The 16,731-nt window shown below is 42.1% G+C and overlaps 1 protein-coding gene across 1 annotated transcript in view; it reads right to left on the bottom strand.

Annotated features, from left to right (window-relative positions):
* Positions 1 to 16,725, bottom strand: part of DIS3L (DIS3 like exosome 3'-5' exoribonuclease) — a 28,743-nt gene extending 12,018 nt beyond the window's left edge. Inside the window, exons 1-8 of the mRNA XM_019533846.1 lie at positions 16,622 to 16,725; positions 13,263 to 13,416; positions 8,488 to 8,616; positions 6,509 to 6,644; positions 5,436 to 5,612; positions 4,573 to 4,651; positions 3,697 to 3,876; positions 546 to 715 (exon numbers count right to left, since the gene is read on the bottom strand). Coding sequence (XP_019389391.1) covers positions 546 to 715; positions 3,697 to 3,876; positions 4,573 to 4,651; positions 5,436 to 5,612; positions 6,509 to 6,644; positions 8,488 to 8,616; positions 13,263 to 13,306 — 915 coding nt within the window. The 5' untranslated portion in view covers positions 13,307 to 13,416; positions 16,622 to 16,725. The remainder of the gene's footprint in view (positions 1 to 545; positions 716 to 3,696; positions 3,877 to 4,572; positions 4,652 to 5,435; positions 5,613 to 6,508; positions 6,645 to 8,487; positions 8,617 to 13,262; positions 13,417 to 16,621) is intronic.
* Positions 16,726 to 16,731: the final 6 nt, after the last annotated feature.

Here is a 16,731-nt window from a genome sequence, read left to right as displayed (position 1 = left end):
ACACCTGTGCACTTCTATCACAGTAATCAGAAGGAAGGAGACTCGTGTGGTTTAAATTACATGAGGTATGTGTGTGGTCATTGCTATACTGCAGTGATTCTCAACCAAGATGCTGCAGCTGCTGTGACAATCTTTTAAAGGTGGTGCATAACAGTAGCACTGTTAGGTATGCCAACACCTACACAGGATTCATAAGATAAACACAGCGATTTTAAATAGGAATTTATAGTGTCAGAAACAATCTGACCTTGGGCTTTCCAAGTTCTTTGCCACAGAAGAATTGTTCTATTATTTTTTCATAAGCAAAAGACAAATGAAAGCTAAGAGCTGGCATTTTTCCCAAGGGGTGCCTTGAATCTAATGAGGTTTAGCACCACTTATATAAATACATAAGCTGTATGACAGCATGCCAGGTGTTCATTATACCCTCCCTGCTTCTGGATTATTAATAGCTTTTTCTTTCTTTTACCGCCGTTGGTATTATTATTGTCTTAAATAAAACATGCACTGGAATATACAGTGTACAAATAGTCGCATCTTTCTACCTGTAGTGCTTCAGCTTGCTGTGTACTGATCCTGATCTTGGGAATTCTGTAGTCCCATGGCGTAACAAGAATTTTCTGAACATTTTTGCCTTGGGTCTGGCTCTCTTCTTTGGATGGAAAAGTGACCACATAATCCCTCCAGTTCTTCTGAATGATTCCAACAACTCTACCTTTGAACAAGAAACACTGTTGGCTAATGAGTGGTTAGGTAGGAAGTACAAAGTAGTTTGTGGAAGTAATGAATCTTCCAATCTTCTGTTGTATGAACAGGCGTGCCATAAGTCTACACTAGGACTCATAACAAAATGTGACATACAACAGGGGTCTAATAAGCTGTATATTGCAGTTATGTGAGCACTGTACTATTCTGAAAGTTATGAATATGTTCTAAGCAAAATCAAAAATACTCCTGTTCAAAGACAAGTTTGTAATAAATTGACATTTCTGCAACTATATTTTGATGAACCTGAATTTAAAAAGGGTTCTTTATTTTAAAAGACACTAATTTGCTTTGCAGATTTGGACCCATATTCCATATAGCAAGTGGTGCTCGCAGGGCAAATGAATGGCATGGGACAAGTCCACATACTGGATTGGACCCTGCTCACCTGGATTGGGCCCCAGGGTCTGCACTGCCTCTTACCCACCTAGATCAGGCCCTGCACCACCCGATTTATTTAGTTTGGAGAAAAGAAAACAAAGAGGATTTAACAGCAGCCTTCAACTACCTGCAGGGGGGTTCCAAAGAGGATGGAGCTGGACTGTTCTCACTGGTGACAGATGACAGAACAAGGAGCAATGGTTTCAAGTTGCAGCAAGGGAGGTTTAGGTTGGATATTAGGGAAAACTTTCTCACTAGGAAGGTGGTGAAGCACTGGAACAAGTTACCTAGAGAGATGGTGGAATCTCCATCCTGGGAGGGTTTTAAGGCTCATTTTGACAGAGCCCTGACTGGAATGATCTAGTTGGGGATGGTCTTGCTTTGAGCAGGAGGTTGGACTAGATGATCTCCTAAGGTCCCTTCCAACTCTAATCTTCTATGATTCTTCTTCTTCTTCTTCTATGATCTAGTGCCCTGGACCATGGACCCAAGGGCAGCCCCGCAGGCTGGATGACATGGTGCTAGGGGCTGGATCTGGCCCACAGGTTGAACACCTCAACTATACAATCTATGCAGAATGTTTCTTAATTCACAACTGAACTGCAGCTAACAGTGGGGTAGAATCTGGCAACTGCTTACAAGGCTAAAATCATTCAGCATTTTATGGGAGGAAGAAAACTGGTCTCCTAAAGCCTTAACTCTGATCTGAGCAAAAGGACTAGAGTGGTTCCCAAATTACGACAAATTGTGCACCGCCAATTTAAAACCATACAACCTGAAGTACCACCAGCAAATTTTTATCATATAAAGTAATTATAATAAAACCCTTAACGCATACCACTGACAGGTTGTCTATGTACCACTGGTGGTACCTGTGCCACAGATTGGTAACGGCTGGACTAGAATAAGGACTCCAGAGGGATGAAATTAGGACTTTCTGGTGAAAGAAATTAAGAAAAGAAGCCTGAGAAGTAGAGACAGGATCTGGCTAAGTGAGGAGGACAAGACTGAGATGAGGAGCCAGGAGTCAGGAAGAAACAGGATTGAAAGGACAGGTTAGAGATGGCAACTTGGGGGAAGACAGACTGTTGGTCTCTGCCCAGTAGGTTACACTCCCCTCCAGAGCTTTGAATAGAACCCAGGATTGATGAGTCACACCATTCCTCTGCTAAAAGCTATAATACCTGTAGATCCCTGTAATCTTCTATCACTTACTTCATTTGCTTAAATGGCACATGTCTGTGCAGTGGACCTAAAGGTCCCAAACCCTGGTGATGACCATAGGGGCATCAATGTAATAGAATTTCAGGGGAGGGGCACTGTAAAGAGAGCTAGAACGCTACTCACAAGAAAATATATTAGGAGAACACAATAGTTGCAAAGTCAAATAATCAGAAGTTTAGAAGTATCAGAATTAAAGTTGCACAGGCAACTATAATTTGCCCCTCTGTGTGTATGCATTATACCATCCTTAATTACATGAGCCCACACTGTTTTTTCCACATGACTCCTGCCTCTTTCAGTGCACAGAATGGATGATGGTCTCTTAATGAACAATTATTTGATATTTTGTGTTCTCCTTGCTGTTCAATGCATATCCCATGCTTTGTTTACTGTCCATCTTTCAATCTTGCTCTAAAAAAAGAATTATTAATTTTCCTTGTGGATTTTCTATGGTCCTCAGCACAATAGCATCCAAGTGCTTCACAAACATTAATGAATTTATTTTCACAATACCCCCATGACATGAGCAAGTATTATCATCTCCATTTTCCCAAGGCATTGAGTGATTAAGGTCAAAAGCATTCACTAAATTTGGGCACCAATTTGCAATAACTAGGACCTGACACAAAGAATGAACCATTATATAAAATGCTCCCATTAGTATCAAACCAGAGCCCAGGGTCTCAAGGGAGGCACCCAGATAATGAGGAAAACACAACTGGCAACCACTTTTGAAAGTTCGAAGTGATCTGTCTAACAGTACATAGGAACGCTGTACCACTGGTGGGACAGAATCCAGTTCTCCATGGAAACTGCCTTAACCACAAAACCATCACTTCTCTTCCTACTGTCCCCTGCTTCTTTCATTATGCGTACACCAGGTTCTGCAATAAATTAACACAGGAGTTCAACAAACAACTGTCTCCTTTGTTGCACAGCCCTGATTCATCTCCAGAGGAGGTCTACCCTGTGCACTGATGACGGCTGGAGTGCTACGGAAAAAGTTGTATATGATCCTGTAATTACAGGCTGTATGAAAATACTTCTGCTAGACAAGGCTGAAATAAGGTTGCACTGGCAACTTGAATCCTGACACTGCCTAACTTTTGACTGCTTCACTTGCAACTGTAATAACGTTCTTTTAATATGATTCTGTGTAATATCAATACCATACCATTATGGCATGGTATGTTAAACCTTGATGATAAACCAGGACATTTTGGAAGGGCAGGACGGGACAGTTCCTACCATTAAAACCACAATATAGTCCAGCAAGTTGAGGAAAGCAAATACTCCAAACCTACGTTGTATCATGATCCACTTTACCTGTAGGCATAGGTTCACTGGAGGTATCACCTGATGCTTTTTCATCAGCCTCATTCTCACAAAGAGCAACGGTTCTTCCTTTCCATTCATGCAGGGGCAATAACTCTACAGCTACCACATCACCATGGATTGCTCGGTTCCGAGCTTTGGTACCATAAATAAGTATATCACTCTGGAGATCTAAGTTTGAAGTAATAATAGTTAAATAAGATTATAAATCTGTTGCACACTGCCTCCTTCAGCAGTGTTTTGCTGAAATAACAGTTTGTAGCAAAATGGCTGTTCTTACATAGCTGCACCCAAAAGGATTACTAGTAAGTACCCAATGCCACAAGAAGATGAGAAATCTTCCTCCAGTTCTTGAAAGAATTATCAGGCAGTTTTATGTTTGGAGCCTTAGATAAAAAATTGTTGGATTCTATCACCAGCCCACATCATTTCCCTTTTCCTGTTTTCACTTCTGCACTTACTTAACTAACTTCAGCCATGTAAGTGGCTGCACTGACACCAAAACAAAGCACACAGGATAAGTATGTCCGCTAGGGTCCACTTGTGGAGAGGTCCAGATAAACCCTTTAGCAGGACACAGGAAGCCATCAGTTTAGGTGCAGGCAGTGGGAAAATGAGAAGCTAAATACAGATGATTATTTTTGAAGAGGTCTACACAGAACTGTTTTTGGATTCCAATTTTACACATCCTCATTTTTAAAATTCCCTTTCATCACTATCTTAATGACTGAGGGGCTGACATGGCTTCTTATAGAGAGCCTGGAAACTTTTGTTCCCAAGTAGGCTGGAAGGGGACACTATAATGTGAAATGGAAGCTTTTATTGTAAACTCTTTTATTGTACACATTTAACTGTAAACTTTTTCACCTTTTTTTTTCCTGCTGGCTCCCTGAAGTCGAACAAAAGCTTCCATTTGTGCTCTATGCTTATTGACATTCAGGATACCCTAAAATAAAGTAAAAGGCATTTAACAAATAGAAGTAGCTTTAAGGAAAGAAAATCTCCATGCCTCAATACAACTAGCTTGAAAAACAACTCAGTTGTTAAAAATCCATTTTTAAAGAGACGTTTTCTGATCATTTTCACAAAATACTTTGAGTAAGATAATGCTGTTCTTTATAGGGAGAATATACAATGCAGAACCGACAATACTGAATTACTGAAAGAGCTAAGAATTCTTTCTAGATGTTTAATTCTATTTGGTGCTGATGAAAGCTCTGAAGACTACAGTTCTCTCTCTATTCAAACAGATATAACACAAGAATTACTTCAAGCCTGATTTATACTGCACTGCCACATGTGATCCTGAACCTAGAGGTAAAATTTAAATCTCTATGCTTATTTTATTCTTGCTTCTTTCCTATGTCTGCCAAAGGAAACAATGCTGGTCTCCTGTGGTAAGTTTAATTTTTCATGATATGGACACACATCACTAACAGTTAAACTTATGCCACCAAATACATAAGGGAGTAATATCTTATTTTTATACTAATGATCTGGGCTGGATTCAAGGGAAATCAGAGGCTCAGTATCTTTGCAATTTAGTCTTTTTACTTGCTGATCATACTCTAGCTTTTGTGCTTCTTTCCTGCAAGAGTTTTCCATTTTTTCTTTATTCCATATCACCTCCCCCACCCACCATATCCATTTTGTTGAACACTTCCAAAAAGAGTTCCTTCTCTCCAGCTTCATCTTACTTTTCTATGTACACTTTATAAATAATATATTACCTGTATGTATCTTCCAGATTTGATCCCAGCCTCCAGTACTTCCATAAGAAGATGTTCAGGATACTCCTTCCCATTATTTTCTTGGCTTTCACTCTCCCGTTCACGTCGAGATTGAAGTATGGAATCAAAGAGTTCATGGGCAGCATTTAAGTCCACCCAAAAGTTATCCAAGTAATTCTATACATAATTTATAAATGGAGGACAAAAGATTTAAGAGATTTATGTTTCAGTTAACAATGTTTCTTGCAAAAACAACAGAATTCTGTGTAATAACTGTCATTCCTACTACACTCTGTCTAAATACACAGTGCTTTTCTGTGGTAGCCAAGTGTCCGCTCCAAAGTAGCTTAAACACCAAAAGCCAGTCGCAACACAAATATGCCACAGTAGAGAAAGGATATATTTTTTTAAAATAATAAACAACAAACTATTTTTAGGATAGCATCTTAGACTATTACAATGAAATTATTTTAAAAAAATCAAATTTCCTTTAAAGTACTTTAAAGATCTGAAAAAGATAATATTTTTAGAGGTGATTAGCTTGGCAACATTCTTTTTACAACCAGAGGTATTTCCCCTTTGCCCAGCAATCTCCCAGACACCAGGAACAAAATAAGTAATGGAAAATCAACTCCTTTTCACTACTATAGTGAATCCCAATTAGTCAAGACTACAATACACCAGTAAAGCAATGTGGATTAGTCTTGTGCTGCTGGTGACTGTGCTTTAACTGCAGTGTAGACTTCAGTAATGTAGACTGTCAGTCTTTCGCTGTTCACTAACACTAAATTAAAGAATGAAAAAATGATGACAAGGCCTCTCTGAGCAAGGAACACCTTTTTTATGGAGCTGTTTTCTTCCAGGTTCTGTTTTAGCACCAATTCTGATAATATTCATAATATTGATTTCCTTGTGTTCATTTATGCACACAGAGTAACATTATTATTGTATTATTTTCCAAAAAAATCTTTGAGATGACATAAAATATACACTGGTCTTTAAAAGGGCTTGATTTGTTATGACGGTGAAGTGACACAAAGATGTCTTTTCTTCTATTTCTTTTGGTACTTTACCTTGAATGAAATCACAAACACTCCTTCTGTTTCATTTCCATATTGTCTGATAGCATCTTCATCTTCTGTTACCATAACAACTGGCATCTGACCCAAACAATGATTATAATACCAGACTGCTGCATTGTAAATACTCCTGGAAAAACAAAGTACGTGCTTTGTGTCAGATTACATTTATGATCATGTAACACATTTCCAGGACCTTTATACAAGTCATTACATTTCTAACGTGTGTATGTTTGAGTTCGGAAAACAGGTTAGCATGCACCTAATAGACAAACAAAATTCTAGCTCTCTCATCCTGGGTGCTCTCTGGAAGTTAATGGTAGAGAATGCACTGGGAGCCTTACACTGTCCCCAGCACATCCACATGGATCCCCAATACAGCTTTGTATTCCTTTGAATGCAAGTCTGTGGAAAATAAACTGGAATGTGGTCACAGTTCCAACTCCTCTATACCTGCTACAGCATCTGACAGTAGGTATTAGTAGGAATATACCAGTTTCCAAGCAGAGAACAAAATTAGTCAATCATTTTTATAAAGCCTGCAATTTACTTTTATGTCAAAAAATGTGTGCACATGCCTGTGCTTCACATACAAATACAAATCAAGGAACTGCATATAAACATGGTGCTTTGGATATGCAAGCATAAAGTTGAGCAAGTATCGAAAGCAATTTTATATATGAAAGTAACACTCAACCTTTTGAAAGTCTAGCCTAATGTTTTCCAGACCACTGATGAAAATATTCAGATAAAATAAAAGGTTATTAACAATTATCTCATTTATAGACACACGCTCTGTTGAGAAGAGGCCTACATTTGTTCTGTGTGAACATTCTGAAGAGAACATATTCTATTTACTTTTGGTAAAGCTTTCCTGAGAACTCAGCTCCAATTTGACTTCAGTTCAATTTAATTTTTTTTTAAGTATAATTAAACAGGGATTACATTAAAAAAAGAGACACAAAAATGTCTAAAAACAATATAGAACACTTTCTTAATCACAAAAGGACAATCTAAAACTTCAATTATTATGTTTTCCTGCAGTGGTTCTCAAACGTTTTGGACTTAAGGCCCCCCTCATTCCCAACCTGCAGCCCCCTGGCCCTGCCAGTCCCCTGCCTCCCAACCCAAAGCCTCCTGGCCTTGCTGGTGCCCCTCACTCCTGGCCTGCAGCCCCCCACACCCCCAGCTCTGCTGGCGCCCCTTATGCCTGACCCACAATAGGGGGGGATGTGTGGGGCAGATGACACTGCCACTCCTTTCAGGATGCCCGCGCTGCCTCCCACCCCATCTCCCCTCCGGCAATAAGAGCTCCTCACAACACTAGTCGAATTCTCCTCCTGCTGCTGGCTGCATGGCTGGCGCAGAGGTCCTGGCAGTGGCAGCAAGTCTCACTGCCCACTCCACCAGGTCCCACTGGCCAGTCCAGCCATTCTGCAGCCCTGTGCCCACTGTGAGCGCAGAAATCAGGGGGTGAGCACATGCTCCTCTCCCACCCCCCTGACATGTTGCCCATGCCCCCCTTACTCCCTCACACATCTCATCTGTGGGGAGCTGCTCTCCATCACTGCCTGGTTCCCACATGCATGTGTGCACAAACACATACACATGATGCTCCCGGCTGTATCAGACTCCTCCCGCACCTGCCAGCCCCACGCAGCCTCTTGCAGGCTGGAACACTGCGAGCTTGCAAGGGGAAACCTGGAGCTTCCTACATTTTTCTCCTTTAAAAGAGAAAATCCATGTTCTTCTTTGAATCAGGCAGTTGCAGCCCCTATGTGCCCCTTGAAACCTGCTTGCAGTCCCTCAAGGGGCCATGGACCCCTGGTTGAGAGCCACTATATTTCTGTATGGCCAAGCAAACAACAGCATTACATTTTATATATCCAGTGCCTTACATTTTTAGACATAAATTATCCATACCTTCATATGTTTATGTCCAATGCAACATATGGTTATTAGTTAAAACAAACCTGGTCTGCCATTTCTCCATAGATTCTCCCCTCTCTCTTGGCAGATAGCAATGCTGCTGGAATTCATTAGCAAACAGAATACAGTCATGACGGGCATCTTTCATTAGATTTCGCAGTTTGTTGTACTGTCTGGAACAAAAACAAAACAAATGTAGCCAGGTGCCTTCTTAACATTGCTATTTCAGCTCCAGGTGGAAACAGAACCAGAAAATTCAATGCAAACTACAATAATACAAGGCCATATTCTGTTGGTAAGAGCGGGGAGTTGAGTCACAACACCGAGGCTCTACTCTCTATCACAATGCATTACGTGACATCAGGCAAGCTTCCATTTCTGCATGTCTCATTATCTTTATTCTACAAATGGAGAAACACACATTTTTCAGCATCACAGTGCTGTAATAAGAGTTAATTAGAATCACAGACAGTTAGGACTAGAAGAAACCTCAGGAGCCATCTGCACTGTATCATCTCAGCCAAGGCTTTGTCTACCCAAGTCTTAAAAACCTCCATGAACGGAGATTCCATAACTTCTCTGGGTAACCTGTTCCAGTGCTTTAACACTCTTCTCGTGAGAAAATTCTTCCTAATATCTAACCTCAATTTCTCTTGCTGCAACTTGAAACCATTGCTCCTTGTTTTGTCATCTGCCACCACTCAGAACAGTCTCACTCCATCCTCTTTGTAGCCACCCTTCAGGGAGTTGAAGGCTGCTATTAAATTCCACTTCAGCCTTCTCTTCTCCAGGCTAAATATGTCCAGTTACCTCAGCCTCTCCTCGTAAGTCATGTTCCCTAGCCCTCTAACCATTTTTGTTGCCCTCTGCTGGACCCCCTCCAATTTGTCTACATCCATTCTGTAGTGGGACACAGTATTCCAAAGGTGGCCTCATTAGTGCCAAATAGAGGGGAAGAATCACTTCTCTTGACCTGCTGGCAATACTCCTATTACTGCAGCCCAGGTTGCCATCGGCCTTCGTGGCAACATTCAAAATATGTGCACATTATCTTTATTCTACAAGAATAAAGCCTTTGTGGCAACAAGGCCCACAAAAGCCATTAGCATACTGCTGGCTCATATTCAAGTTTATTGTCCACTATAACCCCCAGGTCCTTTTCTGCAAAGCTGCTGCTTAGCCAGTGAGTTCCTAACCTGTGGGACGGTTCTGTCAAAAGTGCAGGACTTTGGACTTGTACTTACTGAACTTTGCAACACTGATTCAACATCAAGTTACAATTAAAAAGAAAAAAAAAAACCTTACCTCTGTAACGTAGTTCCACATCACAATGCAACTCTCTGCCCCTCTTGAGACTGAATCACAGCTAGGTGTACAGTCCATCTGCTTGAGCTATAGATCTTTTAGCCCAAACCAGGGGCCAGCAACATATGGCCCATGGGCTGGATTCAGCCCACCGAGCAATTTAATCCAACCCATGAAGCCAGGGCATCAGCAACAACTCAGCAGCAGGGAAACTTGGTGGTGGTGGTGGCAGTTAGGTTGCAAAGGGTAGTCTGTCTTTGGATCAAGATTTGGTATTTCAGCTCACCGCTAAGGTCATGTCCAGACGTGTGTGGACATTTGGTTTCCCTGGGACAACTAGTGGTGGTGCACCCTGTGCTGTCACTAGTTGTCCCCGCAGAATGCCTATGCCACGTATGCTCTGGCATTCAGCAAGTTACCCCAGGTGGGGTAGGAGAGGCTGAGGTCAGCACTAGGCTGGCCCCATCAGCCTTACTGGGGTCCTGGGGGCCTCCCAGGGCTGCAGCTGTGTTGCTCCTGCCACGCAGAGCTAGCCAGCAGTGGAGTACAGCTCTGGCCAGCCAGGCTCCAGCTTTAAGAGGCATACACTGCCGGTGTATGCTCCACTCCACTTTTTTTCACTGCGGGTTTTTCTGATCCCTGGATATCTAGGGGTCAAAAAATCCCCTCTACACTGCTCCCTTGCAGCATGAAGGACAGCTGAACATATGGTATGTGGCACCACGTGGTGGCATTCATCTGGACCCAGCCTAAAAGGCTACTGACCCCTGGCTCAGACAGTAGAGAATCATGGTTTTAGATCAAGAAGTTTAACTCCTGTAGCTCATGATTAACCTGTGTTACAGCAACACCTAGTATAATTCTTAGAGTTTTTCTTTTAGTATTTAGGTATTTTTTGTATTTTATTCTGCTACACAATGAATGCACTTTTTAGCCTTACTTCATTAAACATGAGAAACAAGGATTTTTTAGGGTGGTATCTTTTAGAGGTGGCCTTGCGTAATGCCTGGACCATCACGGCTACAACATCACTCTCATACTTACTTAAATGTCTAATTCAGGCTTCCATCTATACCTTTGTTTAGTTAAATTAAACCAGAACTGACTCAAAAAAAATCAACATCTGTGGCCTCCACATCCTGTAGGGGTGCACCGATAAAGATTTCTTGGCCAATACCGAAGGACAATTATTAGCCAGTCATATCCGCCAATACTGATCCAATAGCTGATTTATGGGAATGCAGCCCAGCAGCTTGGAAAGCAGTATCTGGCTAGTAAGTCTGTGGGGGAGGAGGCAGATCGAGGCCTCCACGGTGAGGAAATGGGGCAGGGACAGGAGCTGCTCATACAGGGGAGTGAATGTGACCTTGCTGAGAGCAGAACAGAGATGTGGGTGGTTTGTCCATGGGGACATGGGATAGGGAGAGACAGCGACTCCCTGCTGTTGAGTGCACCACTGGGGAAGGCATAGGGGGCATGTACCTTCACCCCCCCCACCCCCAGATTTGTGAGCAGGGTGAGGGCAGGCTGCCCACTGCAGGCTCAGAGCCAGATGCTGCACCAGCCTCTTCCCAGTGTGGGGGCTGGGCCAGGGCTGCACTCACAGAGGTGGGGCAGGCAGTGGTGGTGCTGGGAGGGGTGGCTACAGTGAATTTTGGGATGGCCATATCCCACCCCATAGCCACCCCTCCTAGCGCCACTGCCACCCACCCTGCCCCTGCCCACTTGGAACCCAGCCCCAGCCCAGCCCCCTGCCAGAAAAAGGCCATTGTAGCCCTGGCCCTGAATCCACAGCAGACAGCTTGCCCTCCCCCCCATGCGCAAGTCCAGGTAGGGCACATGTCTCCCTTGGGGTAACACTCTGGCCAGGCAGTGCCTGCCCCACTCCCTCCTCACTGTGCGGGCCTCAATCTGCTCCTCCCCCGAGACTTACCAGCCAGATGCTGCTCTCCAAGCTTACAGGCTGCACTCCTGGCTGCGTGCATGATTCTGCTGCATGCATGCATGCAGCATTTATCGGTGGCATTAGTGGCTACACTGGCCAAAAACAGCCGATTGCTGATAATGTTAATTTTCCTTTTATTGGTGCTATTCCAGCATGCGACTAACATCGGTGCACCTCTAACTCCCTTAGTTGTAAAGTTCACTTGCAGGCAAACTTTATTAAAAAATTTAAAAGTTACTGTGTTTCTTAAAATAAACCACAGTTTTCATTGCAGTATCTTTGGTGTAGGGATATTGTTTTATTTGACTGTAAAGTGGCATAAACATTTAGGCTGCTGTTTAAATGATGGATACCTTTCCACTAAAGACTTTTGATTATTTTAAGCATCCATTTTTTCTACTGATCTGAGATTTAATCTTTTCCAAGAATATAGACTCATAACAGCATAAAACCTCTTTTGCTCAGGCTCTCTTTTCTGTGAATTAGAAACCCATATTTCCCTTCAAGGGAGGATTTGAAACACAATTTTAGAGATTGGTAGGAAGCGTTAAAAACTTCAAATTACTATCCATTATTTTAAGGAGTTATTCCAAATAAAGCTAAACACAATTTTTACTGTTATTGGAAAACTGATTACCATCTTAATAATTAAAACATAATATTAATACTGCTGGTTCAAATGTCAATACCTCCAGCTACTCAGCAGATGCTTTTTCCTCGCTGTATTTATTTTAGTATTTTTATATATCACTTGGAAGCAAGTCATGTCATCATGACTTATTACCATTTTAATCCAAAAGAATGTCAGCTTTAACTTCTGTAATGAATGTCCCAATTAATAAATACACTGCATTTCTCTCTCTCTCTCTATATATATATATGGCAACTTTTTTTCAATAGGGTACAGTAAGTACAAAGCACATAAATTATAGCTTGATCAAGGCTTTAAGTTGCCTCCTTTTTGGGACAGAAACCTCATCTTCAGATGTATCTGTACAATATCAGTGAGTGCCAACTGCAGCCCCTGTGTGCTATGGTAATATAAACATTAAATTGTAATATGATAACTGTTCCTCTTAAAGAAAAGTTGCAACAGCATAGTACCCATGCAAAGTACTCATTTTACTAAATTACTGTGCTAGGGTTAAACCAATCCCATTAGTAACCTTACATATACAGTGGGTCCAATGACAGACATGAAAAATTCTTGCCCCTCTATCCTGACATACACATTTACAGCCTGGAAACTGCAGAAAAAAGATTATGCCACATGGGTATAGTGTCTTTAGCTATTGCCACGAGGTCATTAGATTACATATTAATAACAGTAATCATACTGCTCCTGTCTTGTGAAAACAGAATAGGAAATGATGCCTCTGGATATCAAGTCAGTCACAATTTCTTCCCTCTAAAATTACGTTACAACTCTTGAAAGATTTATTCAAAAAATAAAAGAGGGTCTTCTATCAAGTTCAGATTGCTATGCTGAAACACGTATACATCTTCCCACTTTAATACCTGCACATTTTAAAAATCTGAAGGAGTAGTAAATTATTATCGGATAAATACCTGCGACCTCTCTGATGCTGCACGGCTTGACATGCTGTTTGCATGAAAATAATACCCTTCAATTCTGGAAATTCAAGAATCTCAAGGTAATCTTGAACAACCTTCCAGTCAGGGACAACATAGTGAGTCACATCATCTGACAACAATTTCCCATCTGAAACATAATTCAAATTTTAGATGTGTAAATAACATTTGCAACACTGGTTTATTAATAAATGTCTGCCATGCTAGGAAATCCTAGTTGTACAAAATAAAAATATATACGCATCTTTAACCTCCTATTTTTCTAAGGTCTCATATGGTACAACCTTGCTTCATTTTGCTTTCTGGGATTAAGGGCTTCTATATATTGACATAATCTTATGAAAATAACTGAAAGGGAACAAAGGTCTGATTTCATTATACAACTTAGCGTGCAGACACATTTTCTCAGCTATTGTGGAAAAAAAATTTTAAAAAAGATTTGATACAAAATCTCCTATGGATTTATGCAATGGGGTGTATTCTTTCCAGGAATTGCTTCCACAGATGTTGTTACCAGCCAATAACCCACTTACTGCTGGCAGGCTTGCCTAGAGCCCTTTTCCCATATTAACAATATGCACATAAGCATATGCATTTGGAAAAAAGACACTTCTCCAAAATGGGAAAGTTTTCAAATCTAATTTATCCTAAAGGAAGGTGTCACATGCATTCTGTTGGACTAAATCATCTGAAATGTTGGAAAAAACAGTTAGGGCAGAAATCAGAAAATATACACAAGCATGAACTGTTTTAATTTTATTGGCATTCCAGGTAACCTCAGCATAAGCAGTTTTTTTCTCTGGGTCTCAGCTATGTTTTTCCTCTGTATCCATTTGTTCCTAATGCCATTATTAACATTGAATCATTACACGCACAGCAGTGTAGGTGGATTATATTTATGCTATACATATCTTGACAAGTTAAGTGACTTTCATACGTTTCCTAGGAACCAATTCAATGCAATCTGTCTTGTTAACAGTGATCCTTGTAAGTTATTTAGTCACTGAGGCCAGTCATGCTTACAGTGACATGGCAACAACTACCATTGAACTCGGTATTATAACTGATGGCCAAACAGATATAATAAAGCTAATCTTTCAGCAACAGATTGGAAGGCAAATTCTTTGAAAAGTGAAATGTCACTTCAAGGTTTATATAGGCTGTGCATGTTAAGCCATCCTTACCTAACATCCAGACCTAGATTACACTAACTTTTGAGTAGGCACAGGATACCATTTAAAAATATCTGTATGCATGATTTATGCAGACAAGCTCTCCTAGTGCATGAAATATGTTTGCTCAGCACAGCATGTTGAGTCAGGAACAAAAACAAATGTCTGCCTTCCTCCTGAATTACCTAGAACAATTATATACAGGCACATACTGACACTGATCTATAGCACAATTTATGCTGAAGTCAGGAGGAAGGGAATCAGACATGAGAGAGGACAGCATTTGGTTTTGAGACTGTAATGTGACTCTTACTCTCTGGGGGTCCATAAGCAGTTGCATCATACATCTCTACGGCCACCAGACCTCTCAGGGAATGCTAAGCATAACCTTGCCCAACATGTTAGGCAACAAATATGTATCTACTGAGTCTCCATCTCATTAGCTGGCCAAAAATATAAAAAAGGTTTGTTCTGAAATGTAGGGAATTTAGGCAAACAATTTAGAAAACACTTCTATAGGCAGAGTGAGAAACTCAACTGAAAAATCATTATTTTTTTTGTCCTGAACCTGTTGTATCTTCTATGTTAATCACCTAGTATTGTTAATATGTTGCTGCAAAGAAATTAGTGGATTAAAGCCCCCCCCACACACACACACGCACATACACACACTAATAAAAGGTCAACTGAAGATAATCTATTGTGTACATCATAGCACTGTGCTATCCAAAACAACATCAAACTAGAAATCACAGGAGCTGGCAGTCTTCCCACATCTAAGATTGTCAGGTATAATACGGATAATTAAATTTAATTACTGAACAAAAACTGCTGCTCCTGCAGATTCAAAAAAGTTTCAATGTTAACCACTCAGTCACATTACAAGTATACTTAATGGATATCTATAGGATTTAACTCGTGATATAATCTTGCCAAAATTTATATTAAAAAAAAAATCCTTTTAAACAGGGTGTAGTATGTAGTGGCTTGCCACATAACACTCAGAAAGTCCTTTAACAATTTATTGCGGTCCCTATATGCATATAAGCCATTTACAGGGAAGCCTCGCAACAACCGCTTTCCCTTTCCAATTCTCTCCTTTTCCTGTTTTTTCTATTTAAACCCTGCCCTTGGTTATTTGTGCACATTTCTGTTTTGGAAGCAGGGCTGTTGACAGTCGCTGTGTCAGTCTAAGGACATGGGCAGACAAGATTCTTTGGGTAGGTGCAATATAAATAGGTGGAAAAATGTTCTTTGCAAGCTTTTGAGCACAAAGGCCCTTCTTCAGGCCTAGGGAGGCTCTGCTAGTGTTACGTGCTGGTGTTACACCAGCAGAGTCCGTTTCAGAAGAGCATTTTATTATCCACTTGCTTCTCTTGGTCCTCCGAATATTTCCTGCTGCTGCATTTTTGTTGTTTCACAGCACCTCCCAAAACAATTCACCTGTGACATACAGCAGGGCCTGTTCCACTGGACAGGTTGGAGGCCCCTCCGAAACGGTCCGCTCTTCATTTTCACTGTTTTTTACTTGACTACAGAAAAATAACAGGTTTTTTCCGTGGCCAAAATGCTTCACCTACAGCAGCGTGGCCTGACCCTTTTAGACTTCCGCTGGACAGGCTGGAGACCTCGCTGAAATGCCTGCTCTTCATTTTCACCTTTTATTGGACTACAGGAAAATAACTGTATTTTCCACCGTTGTTATATAACAACTCTGATGGACCACAGGGGCGAGTTTCCCTTCGGAAATCTCTGGGTCAGGAGCGCCACGTGGTGAGCTCCCACAGGTGGCGGCGGTAAGCGGGGAGCTCCTGCAGGCGGCCGCGGCACTGTCGGCGGAGGGGTGGCAACCACTTGCAAATGCCGCCTGGCAACGTCGGTGATCATGGACGGCCTGCAGACGCTGCCAGTGGTGTTGGCAACACTGTCGTGATCATGGATCACGGCCCACCCGCAGACGCCGCCAGCGGTGGTGGCAGCACCTTCGTGCAGGGGGTGCACCGCACCCACGTGCACCCGCACCCACGTGCACCCCTACGTGTCGCCAACGCGATTCACGCTTGCTGCCAACGCCACGGGGCGGGTGACGCGGCCCCCCGTCACAACAGACCACGCCGAGGCCTAACGGTGCCCCGACCCATCCCCCGCGCGCCGCCCCCTCACCGCGGGCGCAGGCGGCCCGGCACAGGGCGCTGCGGCAGGGCACGTCGGGGCGCAGGTAGTGCTCTCGCACGACGCGCACCGCCCGGCCCGGCGGCCCCCGCAACTGCACC

Source organism: Crocodylus porosus, unplaced genomic scaffold (assembly GCF_001723895.1).
Source record: "Crocodylus porosus isolate Cpor-Errol unplaced genomic scaffold, CroPor_comp1, whole genome shotgun sequence".
NCBI lineage: Eukaryota > Metazoa > Chordata > Crocodylia > Crocodylidae > Crocodylus > Crocodylus porosus.
The sequence above is the reverse complement of the archived record's forward strand: the minus strand, read 5'-3'. Positions and strand labels throughout refer to the sequence as shown.